Below are 22,197 nucleotides of genomic sequence, written 5' to 3'. Positions count from 1 at the left end.
GCTCTTCAAAATATAAGTATATCCAAACCCAGCAGTGAACTGACTTCACAACATGCACTCCTCATTCAGTATTAATATTTTCTTCCCTTAAAACACTGCTTCCAATTTTCCATTCTCCCAGTACTTTGCAGACAAACAGGTGGATCGCTGTCTTCTCCTTGTTTTCAAGGAGGGAACTGTCTGTGAGAGATAGAAATTCTAGGTGGGTCACCTGCTGCCACCTAAGGCCAAATTCACACCCGTTTTCCTTCTGTGGCTTCACTACATGGTCTTCAAGCTCTGAGAACAGGCAGGTGTGCTCTCCTGAGGGTGGGGAGACCAGGGTGGTAAGGAAGGAACCATCAACCTTTTGCCCCTTTACTCAGGGATATTCTTTTTTGGGTACATTAGAATGTGATATGACTTTTGCCACTAACTGAAGCACACAAAAGCAGATGACTGGGAGTAAACTGGACAATACAATTCAAACTTTTATTTGGCAGTAAGTTCGACATCATGTTAACATAAAATCAGTATTTAGAATAAATAGCAAATTCACATTCAGGATAAATAGCAAGTCTACCTAATTTGCATTTACCATGCCTGAAATTAAACAGGCACCATCTGTCCTTCTACTAAATAATTAGAAAACAGTGTCCTAAGTCAGAGTTCAAGGCTGCAGTGTAGAAAAGTACAGAGCAGTGTTGTGGGTCAGTTCCAGAGAGCAGGCATGAGGTGGGGAGTCTCACACGGGAAGTTTACAGGGAACTGTCCTTGGGATGCACACCTGGGAAAAAGGAAGGAGGGGTGGGGCAGGAAGGAGCTGATGGGCCTTCAGAGTTGCTCCAGGGAGGGAGTCTGAACACACCCTTCATCCTAGGCAGGACTCTTCAATAGGGGGAAGCTCCCAGAGAGGACCTACAGCTGCAGACAGTGAGCCAGCAGCAACCAACCCCCACAGCAGCTGGGGGATAAAGTCCTTCAGGGTAGCCAAGCCCATCACAACGCTACTAACACAATCACAGATGAGCACAACGAGAGGTATATTCAATGAGTGCCAAGCCTGGCCGCTCAGTCACACAACTGAGAATCATGCCATGTGCCGGAAACACAGTATGTTACCACTGGCCACATAAGTGAATATGTCCAGAGAGAAGCTCCTAGGGGAAGTGCGAGCTTACCTACAGAACTTCTTTCCACTGGCTGCACACAACTGTGTTCTGTGGTTGCTTACCACCCTGCACACTTTCAGCAAAATCATCATCTCATCATGGCCACCCACACAATCTGTTGATGTGGGGGTCAGCAAACCACCGCCCGAGGGCCAAATCCAGCCTGCAGCCTGTCTTCAGAGGCCAGGCTGCCCTGGACCACAGGCAGGCCCAGTCCCAGAGGAGGGGCTGCAGCAAACGGCCTGCAAAGCCAGAAGTCTTTCCTGTCCGGTCCTTGCCAGGGAAAGTGTGCTGAGCCTTACATCAGGGAAACTTCACTCCCTTTTTCTTCCTCCATCCACTAGGGTATTAAAGGTAAGCTAAGCTAAACTTAGGGGCTTCCCTGGTGGCTCAGATGGTAAAGCATCTGCCTACAATGCGGGAGGACCCAGGTTCAATCCCTGGGTTGGGAAGATCCCCTGGAGAAGGAAATGGCAACCCACTCTAGTACTCTTGCCTGGAAAATTCCATGGAGAGAGGAGCCTGGTGGGCTACAGTCCATGGGGTCGCAAAGAGTCGGACACTCTAGTACTCCTGTCTGGAAAATTCCATGGACAGAGGAGCCTGGTGGGCTACAGTCCATGGGATCACAAAGAGTCAGACACGACTGAGCAACTTTACTTTTCACTTAAGCCAGGCTTGGAGCCTAGCTCCCATATGCTAACGGAGAAAAGAAAGGAAATTAGTACAAAAGGAAATCAGTACTAAGCCAGCACAACACAGGCTCCGTGGTAGTTGAATGGAGCAATCAAGGAACCCTCCCTGCCTCTACCCAGACTGAGTCTGAGAGCATATTCCAGACCAGGGCCCCCAAGTGGGTCTTTGGCAACAGATGAGCATTTGGCAGAGCAGATCCAATTCCAACGTTTAGCACACTCTACCGCTTTAGAGGCCTTTGGGGAGGAAAAGGGGCGGGGGAAGCTATTTAGTTCACCCAAAGCTAAATTAGCTAGCAGGAAAGAGGACTTTGCATTTCTCCTTGGCACTAATTAAGAGAACCAATGCCTTCAAAGCAACTAGGAATTCAGTCATAGATGGGCCTGAATCAGTAACAGGTGGTTTATGTTAGCTGGCAGTAGTGGAGCTGAAGGGAATTTTTAAAAGAAAAAAAAATTTTAAAGGCTATGTTAGGAGGAAAGTGGGAGCTCTCCAAACTCCTAAAATATATTAAAAGCCAGGTTTCATCTACTTAAAAAAACGATTCTGGAAAAAACAGTTGTGCAGGTCCCTTCCAGGACAACCGGCTACAGCTATGGTGAGCCTTAGGGGCACAGATAGCCGCCCCTGGACTATGAATTTTTGTTCACATCCTTCCGGGAAAATCAGTCTAACTGATGCTAAAAAGGGAAAATATTTTTCAATGTGCAAGCTAATTTTATTCTGCTCACTTTCCAAACTGATCTTTTAAGTGGTAGAAAATAGACTCCCTTCCCTTGCACCCAAATGCGTTCATCAGCGGGCTCACCAGAGGCTAAACCAGGAGGAACAGAATGCTGTACAGGGTGCTGAATCCCGGCTGAGTCATGACAGTGACAAATTAAAATGAACAAGCACAGACAAAGAGAAGCCCTCAGTCCTTCATACAGAGATGGCCGTCCTGACCCTGACTGTGCGCTGGCCCCAGCGCATGCTCAGTGGGTCCTCCGCAGACAGACTTCAATACCGTCATGTGCCATGGCCTTCAGTTGTTGTTCAGTCGCTCAGTCATGTCTGACTCTGCGACCCCATGGACTGCAGCATGCCAGGCTTCCCTATTCTTCACTATATCCTGGAGCTTGCTCAACCTTAATTGGTGATAAGTCATTAAAATTCCTTATTCACACACCTAGAAAATGTATTTCTCGCCCCAGGCTTGGGTCTCCTAACCCAGACATACATGAAAGCAGTAAGAATAGCTGTACTGAGTTGTTGTTGGGTAACAACTTTCTTGAGTAAACAAAACACCCTATCACTGGCACGTAGGATATATCCAGTGAATACCTGATTAGAAAGAGTTTTAAAATACCTACTTCCTCAACCAGCTTCTCCAAAGCAGAAACTATTAGCCCAAAGCACCAGCATATCCTCTGAGGACCCCAACACTGAGCAGTTCTGGGCGCCTCCTGCACCCCTGAAATGCCAGTCTCCAATGCACTCTGATGCTTAAAACCCTCAGGCACTAACAAACAGCCAACAAAATGCCTCCTGCAGCCTGAAAAGGGAATGGACACCTGTATTTATAATAAAGGGAAAAAAGAAGGCCAACTGGGCCTATTAGGTCTAGAGAGTCACCTTCACTATTTTAGTTAAATATAAGAAAAGATCACAGGTATGCCTGGTGGCTCAGTCAGTAAAGAATCCACCTGCCAATGCAGGAGATGTGCATTCGACCCCTGGGTCAGGAAGATCCCCTGGAGAAGGAAATCACAACCCACTCCAGTATTCCTGGTTGGGAAATCCCATGGACAGAGGAGCCTGGTGGGCTACAGTTCATGGGGTTGCCAAGAGTCGACTAAACAACAACAGTCCCATTAAAACACTTCTATAGCGTTAAAAAACTATAGCGTTAAACATTAAAAAACTTCTATAGCGTGACTTAGCATAGCATAGCATAGAAGTCACCTAATTTCTGCACTCAGGCAGGTAGCCTGTGGCAGGCCAAGCTCACATTTCCTCAACAGCTGGCTCCACACAAATTCATTAAAAACGCTGAATAAGCGAGGAGTCTCTCCTCAAGCCCCTTTCCTCTGCCCCTGCATCCTCCAGGTTTAAGGACAGGTGCCACTTGCCTTGTCCTCAGAAATGGGAACACTCACTCAGTGAGGCTATTTCCAACTCTGTTTCTCTCAACGTCAATGTCCTTGATCTGCTCCCACCTTAAACACAGACACTACAGAAATTCCCAAAACAGACATAAACATGGCAGGAAAGCGATCTACAGGGAGAAGGTGGGAGACAGCTAAGCAGAGAGGGCCACCTCCCTCGCTCTGGCTGGATTCAAGCCCGTCTCCTCAGCTGATGAATCACTGCCCTCCAACGAGGAGGGTTTCTGGTAACACACAGTTTAACAAGATTGCAAAACACCTGGGGGCTGGGGGGTCGCCACACGGCACTAAGTTACGAGGACATTTTTCTTCGTTTCATTTTTCATCCTCCAATGAGCAGGTTCAAGCAACACACGTGTGGTGGTAGTGTCAGGGGTTATAAAGTCCTGGGATACCCACCACAAACGCACTGGTTCCTCTCGCTCGTTGGCATGTAGCAGCCTCATTCTACAGTCTGTTCTGCTGGCAGGACATTAAACCAGAAGCTTTTCTCTCCTTGTCCTCCTTTTCTGAGAGAAAAGAGTGAACCTGCCCACCACTTGGGACACCATGGTCCTTCCCCCGTGTGGGGCAAGACAAAGGAAATGGATACTGAGGACAATCAAGGCCAAGGACTTGCAACTTCTCCTGTTCCTTCTCACATAAGACCTCCAGGGAGGCTGAGTCTGCTGTTAAGGGAGGCACCAGTGTGCCAGAGCCCTAGTACCAGGTGTGTGGGAACCAGCTGCCGACTGGGCTCCATCTCAGTTGCTGACACCACGGTACCCCATCCAAGCGCCCACTAAAGCATCAGCAGTTCACCAGGGATGCACGTCACTGGGTCCGGCACTGTCTGTGCGTGTTCAGCATTTTCCATGCACTTTCCACAGAAGAGTTAAGAAGAGTTTCAAAACATCACCTGCTGGAATACAGAGCAGACATCAAGACGACTCCCCATCCCAGGAAGTCCGATGCTGGATACAGTACCTTGGGAAACAAGAAGGCTGATCACAGGGTGTCGACAGGAGGCCAGCCGCTGTCCCCTCCCCACGTGCATAGGAGGGCGGGCTCTGCGAGCTGTGAGCTCCCTTCTCCACGAGCTTCGGGGTATCCTCCATAATGTACAAAACAGGTATCACTAAGACTATCTGTATCATTTCCAAAAGGGACGCTCACATCCCCGCAGAGTCTGCCCAGCGTGGGGCCATCACCAGTCCTGGCTTTTGGTGCCCAGGGGTTTGGGGGCCGCCAGCTACTTGGCCTGGGCCTCTTGCAGCAGTGGCAGCCGGGCGGCCGGGGGCCGATCAGACCAGGCGGGCAGCTCGTGCTGCAGTGGGGTACGCCGGGGGTAGAAGGTGTGGCTGACGTCGTAGTTCAGCAGGCAGCTCAGGGACGCCATGTAGATGTCGGCGAACCGTGACAGGCGCCGCAGGAAGTACGTGGGGTTCTGGTCTGTGCGGAACAAGCTCCCAAACTGGGCATTGAAGAAACCTTTGGTCATTTCCCTGAAGAGGCGAGAGAAGAGCAAAGCAACAGTGTGACTCCCCGAAGGTCTGCTTTTAGTTACTGACATCAGATGACACCAAAATCACTGTTTCACAGAGAAGAGATACATGTAGGACCTTCCCGGCAATCCAGTGGTTAAGAATCCACCTGCAGATGCAGGGTACGTGCCTGTGATCCCTGGTCTGAGAAGATTCCACATGCCGCTGGGCAACTAAGCCCACGTGCCACAACTACTGAGCCCATGCAATGCAACTCCTGAAGCCAGAGCACCCTAGAGCCTGTGCTCTGCAACAAGAGAAGCCACTGCAATGAGAAGCCCGCACACCACACCTAGAGAAAGCCCGCGCATAGCAACAAAAACCCAGTGCAGCCAAAACCAAATTTATTTAAAGATACATTAAAAGAAGTTATACATATATATCTATATAAATGAATCACTTTACTGTACATCTGAAACTAACACAATGTTAATTACACTCCAATATAAAAGTTAAAAAAAGTTACAAAATCCATAAAAATTTTGAATCACTATGTTGTATACCTGAAACTAATATAATATTGTACATCAACTATACATCAATAAAAAAAATTTTTTAATCACTGTTTCATATGCTTCAGTTCAGTCGCTCAGTCGTGTCCGACTCTTGCAACCCCATGGACTGCAGCACGCCAGGCCTCCCTGTCCATCACCAACTCCCGGAGTTTACTCAAACACATCAATTGAGTCAGTGATGCCATCCAACCACCTTATGCTTGGTGGTCCCCTTCTCCTCCCACCTTCAATCTTTCCCAGCATCAGGGTCTTTTTAAATGAGTCAGTTCTTCACATCAGGTGGCCAAAGTATTGGAGTTTCAGCTTTAATATCAGTCCTATCAATGAATATTCAGGACTGATTTCCTTTAGGATGGACTGGGTGGATTTCCTTGCAGTCCAAGGGACTCTCAAGAGTGTCTTCCAACACCACAGTTCAAAAGCATCAATCTTTGGTGCTCAGCTTTCTTTATAGTCCAACTCTCACATCTATACACGACTACTGGAAAAACCATAGCTTTGACCAGACAGACTTTTGTTGGCAAGTAATGTCTCTGCTTTTAATATACTAACTAGGTTGGTCATAACTTTTCTTCCAAGGAGTAAGCATCTTTTAATTTCATGGCTGCAGTGATTTTGAAGCCCAAAAAAATAAAGTGTGCCACTGTTTCCACTGTTTCCCCATCTATTTTCCATGAAGTGATGGGACCGGATGCCATGATGTTAGGCATGTTTCTGAATATTAGGCTTTAAGCAAACTTTTTCACTCTCTTTCACTTTTATCAAGAGGCTCTTTAGTTCTTTGCTTTCTGCCATAATGGTGGTATCATCTGCATATCTGAGGTTATTGATATTTCTCCTGAAAATCTTGATTCCAGCTTGTGCTTCATCCAGCCCAGCATTTCTCATGATGTACTCTGCATATAAGTTAAATAAGCAGGGTGACAGTATACAGCCTTGACGTACTCCTTTTCGTTTTTGGAACCAGTCTGTTGTTCCATGTCTAGTTCTAACTATTGTTTCCGGACCTGCATACAGATTTCTCAAGAGGCAGGTCAGGTGGTCTGGTATTCCCTTCTCTTTCAGAATTTTCCACAGTTTGTGGTGATCCACACTGTCAAAGGTTTTGGCATAGTCAATAAAGCAGAAATAGATGTTTTTCTGGAACTCATGTGCTTTTTCGATGATCCAACAGATGGTGGCAATTTGATCTCTGGTTCCTCTGCCTTTTCTAAAACCAGCTTGAACATCAGGAAGTTCACAGTTCACGTATTGCTGAAGTCTGGCTTGGAGAATTTTGAGCATTTCTTTACTAGCATGTGAGATGAGTGCAATTGTGCAGTAGTTTGAGCATTCTTTGGCATTGCCTTTCTTTGGGACTGGAATGAAAACTGACCTTTTCCAGTCCTGTGGCCACTGCTGAGTTTTCCAAATTTGCTGGCATATTGAGTGCAGCACTTTCACAGCATAATCTTTCAGGATTTAAAACAGCTCAACTGGAATTCCATCACCTCCACTAGCTTTGTTTGTAGTGATGCTTCCTAAGGCCCACTTGACTTTGCATTCCAGGATGTCTGGTTCTGGGTGAGTGATCACACCATCATGATTATCTGGGTTGTAAAGATCTTTTTTGTATAGTTCTTCTGTGTATTCTTGCCACCTCTTCTTAATATCTTCTGCTTCTGTTAGGTCCATACCATTTCTGTCCTTTATCGAGCCCATCTTTTCATGAAATGTTCCCTTGGTATCTCTAATTTTCTTGAAGAGATCTCTAGTCTTTCCCATTCTATTGTTTTCCTCTATTTCTTTGCATTGATCACTGAGGAAGGCTTTCTTATCTCTCCTTGCTATTCTTTGAAACTATGCTCAAATGGGTATATCTTTTCTTTTCTCCTTTGCTTTTAGGTTCTTTTCTTTACACAGCTATTTTAAGGCCTCCTCAGACAGCCATTTTGCCTTTTTGCATTTCTTTTTCTTGGGGATGGTGTTGATCCCTGTCTCCTGTACAATGTCACGAACCTCCATCCATAGTTCATCAGGCACTCTGTCTATCAGATCTAGTCCCTTAAATCTATTTCTCATTTCCACTGTATAATCGTAAGGGATTTGATTTAGGTCATACCTGAATGGTCTAGTGATTTTCCCTACTTTCTTCAATTTAAGTCTGAATTTGGCAATAAGGAGTTCACGATCTGAGCCACAGTCAGCTCCCGGTCTTGTTTTTACTGACTGTATAGAGCTTCTCCATCTTTGGCTGCAAAGAATATAATCAATCTGATTTTGGTGTTGACCATCTGGTGATGTCCATGTGTAGAGTCTTCTCTTGTGTTGTCGGAAGAGGGTGTTTGCTATGACCAGTGAGTTCTCTTGGCAAAACTCTATTAGCCTTTGCCCTTCTTCATTCTGTACTCCAAGGCCAAATTTGCCTGTTACTCCAGATGTTTCTTGACTTCCTACTTCATATGCATAGGACTCAAATTAGCCTAGAGCAGCCCTGACTTCTAATTGGGAAAACAGTCTGTTCATCCATCAAAATGGTTCTGACCACATTCCCCACTTAGGCCAGTGGAGAGAACACAGCTGAAGGCTCCAGAGGCAAGGTGAGAGCCCCTAAACATGCACACCGCATTTCCCAAACAAAAATGGAAGGTAAAAGAGCCACTTCTGAAGGTCCACAGAAATGGAGAATATTCTCAGAGTCTCCAAACTTCCCTCATCTACAGAACAAGATCAAGGCCCCCTTCTAGTGAGGTTATAGTGAGAACTCCATAAGGTAAGAGAAATAAGAGTGTATCATAAACTTGAAAGTACTTTATATCTAAGAGATTAAGCATTCTATTACAGCAATGTAAGCACACCTCTGGCATCCAATACAGAGCTTCAAGCACCTCCTTGAAGCCTGAATTATAAGCATATATGCATCATATGCCCATCACCCTCTCACCCAACATTTCAGACCAATAATCACATTATAATAACCAATACACTCCCAATAACCAACACGTTGAGAGGGAGGAGGATCAAATCAGTACAGCCGTGGCTTCTGCAGCCCAGAGGAATGGACTCTCCCTGCTTTCCAGGCACACCAGTCCCACCAGACCGCCCACTGCTCAGAGATCAGAACCAGGCAGTGAGTGCTACCTCCAAACCTTAGAGACAGCTGTGCTGCCTGGGAAGGAGGCGTGGGGGGACCACAAGAGCAGAAATGGCCACATCAACACTGCCCACATACACAGCACCCTCTTCTACAGGGAAGCACAACTGTCCACAAGGCCTCTTGAGAATAATTCTCCTTTAAAATCTTTACCGTCTAGCCTGAATTAAGTGCCAAATGCTCTGAGCCAAGCCATGGCTCAGATGGTAAAGAATCTCCCTGCAATGCAGGAGACGCAGATTCAATCCCTGGGTCAGGAAGATCCCCTGGAGAAGGGAATGGCTACCCTCTCCAGTATTCTTGCCTGGAGAATTCCAAGGACAGAAGAACCTGGCACACTACAGTCCAAGAGGTCGCAAAGAGCTGGACACGACTGAGCGACTAACACCCTCACTTTCACTTTTCATACACATACACACACATATACTAGACTATTCATTTCAGTTCAGTTCAGTCGCTCAGTCGTGTCAGCCATAAAAAAAAAAAAAAAAGAAATAATGTCATCTGCAGCAACATGGGCAGACCTAGACATTATCACACTAAGTGAAGGAAGTCAGACAGAGAAAGACAAATACCACATATCACTTATATGTGGAATCTAAAAAATAATACAAATGAACTTATTTACAAAACAGAAACAGATTCACAGACAGAGAAAACAAATTTATGGGTACCAAAGGGAAAAGAAGAGGGGAAGGGATAAATTAGGAGTGTGAGATGAACAGATACACGCTACTATATAAAATACATACACAAAGAGGATTTACTTACTATATAGAACATGGAACTCTATTTGATATCACTATTCAACATATTCAATCTTTCCTATAATGGAGAAGAATTTGCAGCTGTACACTTGAAACTAACACAACATTGTAAATCAGCTATAGTTTAATAAAAAGAAAAAACAACTCAAGAATAACTATTCCCTTAAGACAAACACCCATCTGACAGCAGACGGCTTTCTTCATCAATCAGCATCATGATTTGAGTGACTGCACATACCTAACACAGCAGTGTTACAAATGAGCACCAGCACTGTAGGAGCCCCAAGGATTCACTGCGGTTCACAGCCACCTCCAACACTGTCCCACTGGCCACGCTGGGCTGCTGGCTGCCCAAAGAGGGAAGTTAAGTGGGACAGAAGGAGGGATGGATGCGGGGAGGGACAGACAGACAACAAACTCAGGGGTGGGCAGAAGGTGGGAGGGAGCTCGCTGCTCCCTCGAGGAAATTGCACTCATCACTAACGGCAGCTGGCTCATTCTGGATCCTGGGGGTCACAGTCACCCCTGGCAACTAAGTAAGGCTGTTTCGAGTCCCACCTCTGGCTGGCCTTGGGAAAAGCGTGTGGGCTGAGTGCACGGGGCCACAGTGAAGGATTCACTCCGTTCACAACAAGGCCACTCTTACCTCATATCCTTCCTCTCCTTCTTCCACTCCTGCAAAACCAGCTGTGATTCCGCATCTCTGTGAACCTGCAGGACACAACCCAATTACTGAGAAGGTTCTGGATACGAATAAACTCATTAGGTAGTGAGAATTTTCTAGCAGGTAGTTCTTCTGGGAGGAATTTTATTCAGATCTAAGAGATAGGGACTTGCATGAAATAATACATTTTCAGACTTCCCAGCTGCTGCCCTTCTTTACCAAACGTAGACATAATACAATGACGCAAACAGGGATGCAAGGTCCCTGTTAAACTAGAGATATTAAAGAATTATTAAAGGCTTTGTATGAGCATAATACATATATTATTATGTAGGGCAAAGGCTAATAGAGTTTTTCCAAAAGAACACGCTGGTCATAGCAAATACCCTCTTCCAACAACACAAGAGAAGATTCTACACATGGACATCACCAGATGGTCAACACTGAAATCAGATTGATTATATTCTTTGCAGCCAAAGATGGAGAAGCTCTATACAGTCAGCAAAAACAAGACCGGGAGCTGACTGTGACTCAGATCATGAACACCTTATTGTCAAATTCAGACTTAAATTGAAGAAAGTAGGGAAAACCACTAGACCATTCAGGTATGACTTAAATCCCTTACAATTATACAGTCAAAGTGAGAAATAAATTTAAGGGACTAGATCTGATAGACAGAGTGCCTGATGAACTATGGACAGAGGTTTGTGACATTGTACAGGAGACAGGGATCAAGACCATCCCCAAGAAAAAGAAATGCAAAAAAGCAAAATGGCTGTCTGGGGAGGCCTTACAAATAGCTGTGAAAAGAAGGGAAGTGAAAAGCAAAGGAGAAAAGGAAAGATATAAGCATCTGAATCCAGAGTTCCAAAGAATAGCAAGGAGAGATAAGAAAGCCTTCCTCAGCGATCAATGCAAAGAAATAGAGGAAAACAACAGAATGAGAAGGACTAGAGATCTCGTCAAGAAAATTAGAGATACCAAGGGAACATTTCATGCAAAGACGGGCTTGATAAAGGACAGAAATGGTATAGACCTAACAGAAGCATAAGATATTAAGAAAAGGTGGCAAGAATACACAGAAGAACTATACAAAAAAGATCTTCACGACCCAGATAATCACGATGGTGTGATCACTGACCTAGAGCCAGACATCCTGGAATGTGAAGTCAAGTGGGCCTTAGGAAGCATCACTACGAACAAAGCTAGTGGAGGTGATGGAATTCCAGTGGAGCTATTTCAAATCCTGAAAGATTATACTGTGAAAGTGCTGTACTCAATATGCCAGCAAATTTGGAAAACTCAGCAGTGGCCACAGGACTGGAAAAGGTCAGTTTTCATTCCAATCCCAAAGAAGGGCAATGCCAAAGAATGCTCAAACTACCACACAATTGCACTCATCTCACATGCTAGTAAAGTAACGCTCAAAATTCTCTAAGCCAGGCTTCAGCAATACGTGAACCGTGAACTTCCAGATGTTCAAGCTGGTTTTAGAAAAGGCAGAGGAACCAGAGATCAAATTGCCAACATCCACTGGATCATCAAAAAAGCAAGAGAGTTCCAGAAAAACATCTATTTCTGCTTTCTTGACTATGCCAAAGCCTTTGACTGTGTGGCTCACAATAAACTGTGGAAAATTCTGAAAGAGATGGGAATATCAGACCACCTGACCTGCCTCTTGAGAAATCTATATGCAGGTCAAGAAACAACAGTTAGAACTCGACATGGAACAGACTGGTTCCAAATTGGGAAAGGAGTACGTCAAGGCTGTATATTGTCACCCTGCTTATTTAACTTACATGCAGAGTACATCATGAGAAATGCTGGGCTGGAAGAAGCACAAGCTGGAATCAAGATTGCAGGGAAAAATATCAATAACCTCAGATATGCGGATGACACCACCCTTATGGCAGAAAGTGAAGAGGAACTAAAGAGCCTCTTGATGAAAGTGAAAGAGGAGAGTGAAAAATTTGGCTTAAAGCTCAACATTCAGAAAACTAAGATTATGGCATCTAGTCCCATCATTTCATGGGAAATAGATGGGGAAACAGTGGAAACAGTGTCAGACTTTATTTCTGGGGGCTCCAAAATCACTGCAGATGGTGATTGCAGCCATGAAATTAAAAGATGCTTACTCCTTGGAAGGAAAGTTATGACCAACCTAGTTAGCATATAAAAAGCAGACATTACTTTGCCAACAAAGGTCTGTCTAGTCAAAGCTATGGTTTTTCCAGTGGTCATGTATGGATGTGAGAGTTGGACTGTGAAGAAAGCTGAGTGCTGAAGAATTGATGCTTCTGAACTGTGGTGTTGGAGAAGATTCTTGAGAGTCCCCTGGACTACAAGGAGATCCAACCAGTCCATTCTAAAGGAGATCAGTCCTGGGTGTTCATTGGAAGGACTGTGCTGAAGCTGAAAATCCAATACTTTGGCCACCTCATGTGAAGAGTTGACTCACTGAAAAAGACTCTGATGCTGGGAGGGATTGGGGGCAGGAGGAGAAGGGGACGACAGAGGATGAGATGACTGGATGGCATCACCGACTCGATGGACATGAGTTTGAGTGAACTCCGGGAGTTGGTGATGGACAGGGAGGTCTGGTGTGCTGCCATTCATGGGGTCACAAAGAGTTGGACACGACTGAGTGACTGAACTAGAACTGGAATACATGTATGTCCACATAAAATGTGTGTATTATATGCGTGTCATGTATCCGTTATACATGTGTGTTACACATATAAATATACACCTAATACACACTACCTAACAGACCCATTTATATATATCATAAATATATGTCCTATACACACACACACATCAAACATCAGTGAGTGGAAACAGCAAATGTAACAGTGCATCCACAAATTTCAAGCATGTAAAAACATGTGCATTTGGAAATTAACATGAAATTTTTTCTTTAATTTGTTCAAGGGTAACAGTTATAATTGGCTTAATCTTTTTCCTCAATATTATTTTATTAATACCTTTTAAAGTGTTTAAGAGAAAAAAAACTGTTTTTGTAAAAGGCAAGAAGGCAGAACACCTCAACCAGATGGAAAGTGGAGAATTCTCCAGGTGGACTGAAATGTGAGCAAAAGGCAGAAAGAAAATGACAGCTGTATGCACCCTAACATGGAATCTCACAAGTCTCTCTCCAAGCCTCCTAGGGTTAAACCGAACACACGAACCAGAGCCAGAGGTGCACGTGACTGCAGGGGCCAGGCAGGGTTGGGGCAGCCTCAGGACCCGGAGGAAAATGCCAAATGAGCAAACCATCTGCTTTGACATGGGAGCCAAGGCCCTTCTGTTTATCACGTGTGCCCAGATCAAGAGCTTGACCAAGTCACCCGCTACGGGCTGCTGCCACTCAAATCAAAACCCTGAGCTTGTAATCTCGATTTCCTGCCTGCCACTGTTGTCTACACCAGCAGGAAGCAGCCACCTCTGAATGACCACTGGATGTGTGTTACTGGAGCACCAGAAGACTGGTCCCTTCTGGGGGTGTCGAGGCAGGTCCTGTGAGTTTGATTTCAATAAGCTCTCATATTTTAAGTCAACAAATCACTCACCATACAATTGAGGCACTACAAAATGTAAGACTAGATCAAAACTCTGTAGGGTGCCACAGAGAATTTGTTTATACATATATATATAAACATAAATACACATACACACACACGTATGCACACAAACATACCTATACAGATACACATGCATACATATGGATATACATGTATACATATATGCATACATATATACACACAGGTACATATTCAGCACCTCTGTGTGGCAAGCGCTGTGCTAGATACTGAAGATATAAGAGAACGAGATGCGGACCCTGGCAGGGGGCACCCAGGTAAGCAGACCAGGACAAAACAGTGTGACACTGCACAGAACGGGACACCAGTCTTCCTCCCACCTCTGCCCACCTCTCGGCCCACGATCAGGGCCCCTGTGTCCAGTGTGAAGGAGCAGCTTCTCCCTGTGCTTGCAGGAGGAGGATTCTCTGACTAGCAACCAGAAGCAAGATAACCAAAGTGCACTAGTGCTTTCTCCTTTTGGAAGCCAGCGGCCATAGGCCACGTGACTGCGCCTCTCCACTCTCCCCTCAGTAGAGCCCCTACCCGAGGGCGGGCTACACAGACATGAAGAGCCAGGTTGGGTCTCCAAGTCTATGGCACCTTCTCCAGCTCAGCTTTTCCAGAACAGGGCGGAGCCAGGGATGCGGGATCATCTCCAGCAAAGCCCAAGACTGCTGAAGGGACAAGCGAAGGAGGAAGGCCCCAGAGAGCTGAACCAGGGAGCACCCCCTCGAGCAGGGGGCACCTGAGCTCTGGGTGTGTGCACCGCAGCCCAGCCTCCCCTCACACCCTCCCATCCAAGGCCCACCCACGCCCACCCACGGCTCCCTCCCACCTGCCCTTTCTTCATCGTTTATCATCTCTCCCAAGTGATCAACCTCCTCCCCTGGAGTCTACCCATCAGCTTTTAAACATGCTGAAGGCTCTTCCATTAGAAGAAAAAGCAGTTTCTCCTTGAGCCACCCCTTTCTCCAGCTTGGATCCTCCTACAAGGCCAAACTTTGTAAGACAGCAATCTTAGGAGTCTGATACCTACTTTAAAATACTTCAAACACTGGGTTTACTTAGCTATAATTAACCTTTAAGTGATACCATGCACTCAAGGATGGGGACCTGGCACGGGAAAAGACTAACCAGAAGCCCACACCAGAAGCTGATCCTACAGACACCTCAGCCACCTTCAGCCCCTCTCGTTCATTAGCTCACTCAGCCATTTATGGCTACAATCTATGAAAATATACTGTACAGGCTAGCCCACTCCTGCATGGGCAGAATTATTGCCATCTAGCCAGAAGGCTGATAACCTGTACCAATGGAGACCAAATCCAGCCCACTGCCCACCTTTCTATCATCCCAATGAGCTCAAGAATGGATTTTCCTTTTGAAGTTGTTGAAAAAAATTCAAAAGAAAAATAACTTCATGATGCATAAAAATGATATGAAATTAAAATTTTAGTGTCCCCCAATAAAATGTCAGGGATACAGCTACAACTGGTTGCTCACATATTGTCCAAGGCTGCTTTCACGCTACCAGCATGGAGCTGAGACCGTACGACCTGCACGACCTCACACAATGGCTAGCTAGCTTGTTGCAGAAGTCTGTCCAACCCAGGCTAAATATGGCTCTAACATGGTTACCTAAAAGACTTAATACCAGCACATCATCCATCAGCATGACCACCATGAACAGTACCACTCAGGAGGGCACTTCAAGGCTAATGAACAAAAATTCTTCTTTATAGCTACTTCCTTAAATCCAAAAATTAAATACTTCCAGTTAATTCATCAGACCCAGCTCCAGGTAACACTTTTGGCTTCCAAAATGAAAAAGGAAAAAAAAAAAAAAATCATACCCAAGTTCAAGGACCAATTTCTCTTCTCAGAAAATAGTGTCCAGATAATGTGCTATGTGCCCATTATCAGAAAAAGAGGAGCTATAGAAACGTCTGACACAGAATCACTGGAATAATGTATAGTTTTCTAGGTGAACGCAGGGATCGGGGGAGAGGAGAAAGGGAACAGGAAGCACAGTGAGAAATGCTGCTCATTCGGGTAATTTTTTAATCATCAATCACCTTCCTCTACGTCCTAGAGAATCCACCCAGACAGAAAGCTGGAAAAGGAAACCACAGCTAAACCATCTACCTGCAGGCTGCATCTGTGTATCTGACCAGCTGCCCGCATCACAGAGAGACCGCACCTAAGGGGAGGGCTCTAGCTATACACGAAAGCTCTAAACCGCCAAGTAAAACAGCACTTCCGTGCACTGCCCCAAAGCAGGGACTCGGGCACCACACAGCCCAGGTTCAAGTCCTTGCTCTGTTGTTTTATGACCTTGGACATGTTACCTAACCTCTCAGACACCCAGTTTCCTCATTCTAAAGTGGAAAATTGTACACAGGACAGCTGGGACGAGTGAGGAGTAATGTTGCAGAGCAAGCGCTCAGCACAATGCCTGGCATCTAGAGAGTAACTATTATTACGTGTGACCTATGCACAGACTTGAAGCTGCATTAACCCAGAATCCATGCCTTTTATTTTTAGACAAACACCTCACAGACAAGCACAGGGAGGGAAACAGAACCAGTCCTCGTCAGAGGCGAGCCAAAGAGCAACACAGCCAAGACAAGCTGGAAGCAAGGCCCGGGGGACGTGCGGGGCCCCATGCCCTGGAAGGTGTGTGCCCTGGAGTGAGGGCCTGGCACTCCCTGCATCCCTGCCTGAGCTCGCTGCCAGCTGGGCCAAGCAAGGCAGTTCCCTGGCCCATTTCCAAAGCAGGCTGGCAGGCTGTGGGCACCAGGCCATGGCCAGAGGCTACAGGTGTGTTAGCCAACAAAGCAGGCATCCACGCCCCTTATCCTAAGAGTCAGCATTCACGCTGAGACGCTGAGGGCCAGGCCAGCTAAATCAGGTGAGAAAGCAAGGTGTCTCATGAGACTTGGCGGGGCGGGGTGGGGGGAGAGGTGGGGAGGGGGGCAGTCACAGCTGCAACAGAGGGCATAGTCCATGGGCCAGGAAATTACCAAAATGACTTTCCTCACTATCTGCCTAAAACTGGCTATGTAACTCACAGAAAGAAAAAAAAAAAAAAAAACTACCACTGAACTCCAGTGAGCCAGCAAACTGATTCAAAGTCAGATGGAAGCTGCAGGCAGAGATCTCGATTCTTGCTCTGAGACTATTCCCAGCAAGCCGTGGTGTCCGGCCTGAAGTGTTCATTCCCTTTCACAGATGGGGAAACTGAGGCCCAGAAAGGAGAAGTCCCACAGCAGGCAAAAGGCAGCAGGAGGACTGGACCCAAACACTAGGCAGAGGTTCTCGAATCCCACTACCCACAGAATATCTCCCAGTGGGGCTTGGGTGGAGAAGTAAGGACTCTGGAATTCCCCACATGGGCCCCACAAAACTTTCTCCAAATGGCTTTGGCAGTCATTTTTAAAATTCTCTTTAGGGAAAGTGGCAAGATTCTTTCAGGGGCAAAATCACCCCAGTGGTTATTCTGCAGGATAGCTTCTGCCTCATACTTTAGGACCTCAATTGAACAGAAAAATATCTGAAATAACTCTGATCAGTGGACTAACCTCAGGCTTAAAGAAAAAGTAGGGGAGGATTTCCCTGGCAGCCCAGTGGTTAAGAATCCACCTGCCACTGCAGGGGACACAGGTTCAATCCCTGATCCAGGAAAATCCCACATGCTGAGGAGGAACTAGGCCCATGTGCCACAATTATACTGAGCTTGTGCATTCTAGAGCCTGTGCTCCACAACAAGAAAAGCCACCGCAATGAGAAGCCTGTGCACCACAACGAGAGAAATTCCGCACGTAGCAATGAAGACGGAGCAGAGCCAAAAACAAATAAATAATTCTTTTACAAAAAAAGAAAGAAAGAAAAAGTAGAAGAGAAAAAGAATTCCAAACCTGCATCTGCTCCAATAACCCGGTCAGGGTCTGTAGCCAGGCCACAGTTTGAATGTACTGCTCCGTGTTCATGGTTTTGAGCTCGGATCTTAATTCAGGGATAATCGCACCCGTTCGCCAGCCATGCTTCAGGGTCAAGTCCTGATTGCAAAGATCACAAAAAGTCAACAGTCATCACAACAGAATTGAAACCATTTTATTACCTTTCCCAGACACAACAGGCATTCACTGAATTAATTTTAATTGTAATGGTTGGTCATTAACCAAGCTGAACTCAATGAATTACACTTAATTAAAGCCAATTTTGCCCCAGGCTTTGGCCATTCCCCACCCCCCTCCAAAGAAAGTTTCTGTTCCAGAAATAATTGCTTGAGTCACAGCCCCCACAGAAACACAGGATCTTGAATCGTTAACCACGGTCTCTAAAACAACAATTAGGTCAGGGGCAGGAGGAGGGTAAATTGAAATGCTTCTGAAGGTTTTTATTCAATCCACCCAAAGAAGGCTGGGGAACATCCATGGCATGCCAAGCCTCCTGGGTTATGAAAAATTTCAGACTTGGAATGATCATTCAGGACCAACCAACATACATGATCGTATCTTCATTCCAAATATTGTACTCCTGTGATATGACAATAAGCCAGAATATCTGATATAAGTTCAGTTCAGTTCAGTAGCTCAGTCGTGTCCAACTCTTCGCAACCTCATGAATTGCAGCACGCCAGGCCTCCCTGTCCATCACCAACTCCCAAAGTTCACCCAAACTCCTGTCCATCGAGTCGGTGATGCCATCCAGCCATCTCATCCTCTGTCGTCCCCTTCTCCTCCTGCTCCCAATCCCTCCCAGCATCAGAGTCTTTTCCAATGAGTCAACTCTTCGCATGAGGTGGCCAAAGTACTGGAGTTTCAGCTTTAGCATAAGTCCTTCCAAAGAAATCCCAGGACTGATCTCCTTTAGAATGGACTGGTTGGATCTCCTTGCAGTCCAAGGGACTCTCAAGAGTCTTCTCCAACACCACAGTTCAAAAGCATCAATTCTTCGGCACTCAGCCTTCTTCACAGTCCAACTCTCACATCCATACATGACTAATGGAAAAACCATAGCCTTGACTAGACAGACCTTTGTTGGCAAAGTAATGTCTCTGCTTTTTAATATGCTGTCTAGGTTGGTCATAACTTTCCTTCCAAGGAGTAAGCGTCTTTTAATTTCATGGCTGCAGTCACCATCTGCAGTGATTTTGGAGCCCAAAAAAACAAAGTCAGCCACTGTTTCCATTGTTTCCCCATCTATTTCCCATGAAGTGATGGGACTGGATACTATGATCTTCGTTTTCTGAATGTTGAGCTTTAAGCCAACTTTTTCACTCTCTTCTTTCACTTCCATCAAGAGGCTCTTTAGTTCCTCTTCACTTTCTGCCATAAGGGTGGTGTCATCTGCATATCTGAGGTTATTGATATTTCTCCTGGCAATCTTGATTCCAGCTTGTGCTTCTTCCAGCCCAGCATTTCTCATGATGTACTCTGCATATAAGTTAAATAAGCAGGGTGACAATATACAGCCTTGATGTACTCCTTTTCCTATTTGGAACCAGTCTGTTATTCCATGTCCAGTTCTAACTGTTGCTTCCTGACCTGCATACAGGTTTCTCAAGAGGCAGGTCAGGTGGTCTGGTATTCCCATCTCCTTCATATAAGTTATGTCCTGGCAAATTTAAGATATACAATCACCATACTGAATGGCTGTTCATTTTCTCATTTGACAAACATTTATTAAATACTACTGTTTGCCAGGCCCTGTGCTAGAAACTGAGAATAAAATAGTGAACAAAAATAACAAACCTCTGCTCTCATGGGAAATACGGACCAAAAAAAAAATAAGCAAGCCAATACACAATGGCAGGTGGTAAGAAACACAATGGACAAAAATCAAGCAAAATAAGGAGTTACCATTTTATAGAGAGTAAGAAGGCCAGGCTAACAAAGGGACATTCAAGCAGTAAAAGTATGTAAATGTATGGGAAGAGAAAAATTCTGGCTGGAAAAAGGTCAAGTGCAAAGATCCCGGGGCAGGAACATGCTGGGAGCAGGGTGTGCTAAGAAACAGCAAGGCAAGCAACCTAGGGCAGAGAAGGAGAGAGGGAAGAGGCAGGAGGTGCCTTCAGAGAGGGAGGAGAGGTTGGGGAGACAGAGCTTGAGCACGACAACTGCAGGAAGCCAGGCGTTTACTCTAAGGGAGAAAGGGATACTTCTAAGGAGAGCGCTTTTAAGGACAGAAGTGGTATATAGTTTACTATTTTGAAAATTCACTCTGGTTACTCCCCTAAAGCTAGAATCCCTGCTCTACAAGTCCTAAGGATGCCTATCTTCTTCCATGGTTGAATTTCTTTAAATCTTTCAATAATTCTCTTTCTCCTAAAATATATGAAACCCTACATACAGCACAGTTTTCTAAATATTCCCAGTGGTGGCAAACTTTTCAAGATGGATCTTATTTCTGACAATAGGTAAAAAGTCAACTGGAACACTCCTAAGACTAAAGTACATGACAATGAATTAATGATAATGAAATTAATTTTCTCCAGTGCCTCAAGCTGGCTCTCAAATATATCCCAAAGGGGGCATCTAAATTTATTTTGAGAAACTGCAGCAACATTGGAAGCATCTACATTCTCAAGGGATTCCTTTGAAGGGTAATATTCATTGCCCACATAATCTCTGACACATTAATCAATTCTGGTCTGATCACTCCAGGATGGATCCAAATATATGCTGTCTACAAGACAATTTATTTTAGATCTAAGAAAACACAGAGTTGAAAGTGAAAAGACTAAAAAAGACATTCCACACAAATAGTAACCAAAACAAAAGTGGCTATCCTAGTATCAGGCAAAACAGACTTTGGGTCAAAAATAGTTACAAGACACAAAGAATGACATTACATCATGATAAAAGGATCAATTCACCAAAAATATATAACAATTAAAAGCACATATGAACCAAACATCAGAGGTCCAAAATATATGATGCAAACATTAACAGAACTGAAGGGAACAAGAGACAGCTTTACAATAATAATAGGAAACATCAGTAGCCCACTTTCTATAATGGATAAAAATAGGAGACAGAAGAACAAGAAATACAGGACCTGAACAACACCACAGATCAATTAGAACACTCTACCCAACAAAAGTAGAATACAATATTTTTCTCCAATGCACATGGAGCATTCTCCAGCAGCAGCTGTATTTTAGGCCACAAAACAAGTCTTGATTAATTTTAGAAGACTGAAATCATATGAAGTATCTTTTCTTATCACTAAGAATGAAACTAGACATCAATAGCAAAAGGAGAAACTGAAAAATTCAGAAATATGTGGAAATTAAAAGACACACTCTTCAACAACCAATGGGTCAAAAGAGAAATCACACGGAAAATTAGAAAACTTGGGACAAGTTAAAATGCAAACACAACATACCCAAGTTTATGGGATACAAAAAAAGCAAGACTAAAATGAAAATTAACACCTCTAGCCATTTAGATTGAAAAACAAAGATCTCAAAACAACAACTTAACTTTAAACCTAAAAGAACTAGAAAAAGAACAAACTAAACTGAAAGCTAGCAGCACAAAAAGAAATGGTAAAGATCGGAGCAGAAATAAATAAAATAGAGAATATAAAAAAAACAGAGAAAAATCAATAAAACTAAGAATTGGTTTTTCAAAAAAAAATTCAACAAAATTGAAAAACCATCAAGTTTGATAAGAAAACAAGAAGACTCAAATTACTAAAATCAGAAATGTAAGTGGTGACATTACCACCAATTCTACAGATTAAAAAAAAAGATTATAAAAGAGGACTGTAAACTACTGTATGCCAACAACTTGAATAATCTAGATGAAATGGACAAATTCCTAGAAACACACAACCTACCAAGACTGAATCATGAAGAATTGGTAAATCTGAACAGACCTCTTTCTAGGAAGAAGACTGAATCAGGAATCAAAAACCTTCCAACAGTGAAAAGTCCAGAACTGGATGGCTTCACTATTAAACATAAAAGAATGAACACCAATCCTTCTCAAACTCTTCCAAAAACTGAGAA

At 44.5% G+C, this 22,197-nt stretch overlaps 1 protein-coding gene across 2 annotated transcripts in view; it reads right to left on the bottom strand.

Moving 5' to 3' along the window:
- Positions 1-445: 445 nt before the first annotated feature.
- NT5DC3 (5'-nucleotidase domain containing 3) overlaps positions 446-22,197 on the bottom strand; it is a 64,464-nt gene continuing 42,712 nt past the window's right edge. The window contains exons 12-14 of one of the 2 annotated variants that reach the window (XM_027541953.1): positions 18,095-18,235; positions 10,579-10,643; positions 446-5,478 (exon numbers count right to left, since the gene is read on the bottom strand). In XM_027541953.1, coding sequence (XP_027397754.1) covers positions 5,226-5,478; positions 10,579-10,643; positions 18,095-18,235 — 459 coding nt within the window. In that variant the 3' untranslated portion in view covers positions 446-5,225. The remainder of the gene's footprint in view (positions 5,479-10,578; positions 10,644-18,094; positions 18,236-22,197) is intronic. The other variant, XM_027541954.1, reaches the window with a different exon arrangement.

The sequence above is a fragment of the Bos indicus x Bos taurus genome, chromosome 5 (assembly GCF_003369695.1).
Source record: "Bos indicus x Bos taurus breed Angus x Brahman F1 hybrid chromosome 5, Bos_hybrid_MaternalHap_v2.0, whole genome shotgun sequence".
Taxonomy (NCBI): Eukaryota; Metazoa; Chordata; class Mammalia; order Artiodactyla; family Bovidae; genus Bos; species Bos indicus x Bos taurus.
This window is presented reverse-complemented; position numbering and strand designations above follow the sequence as displayed.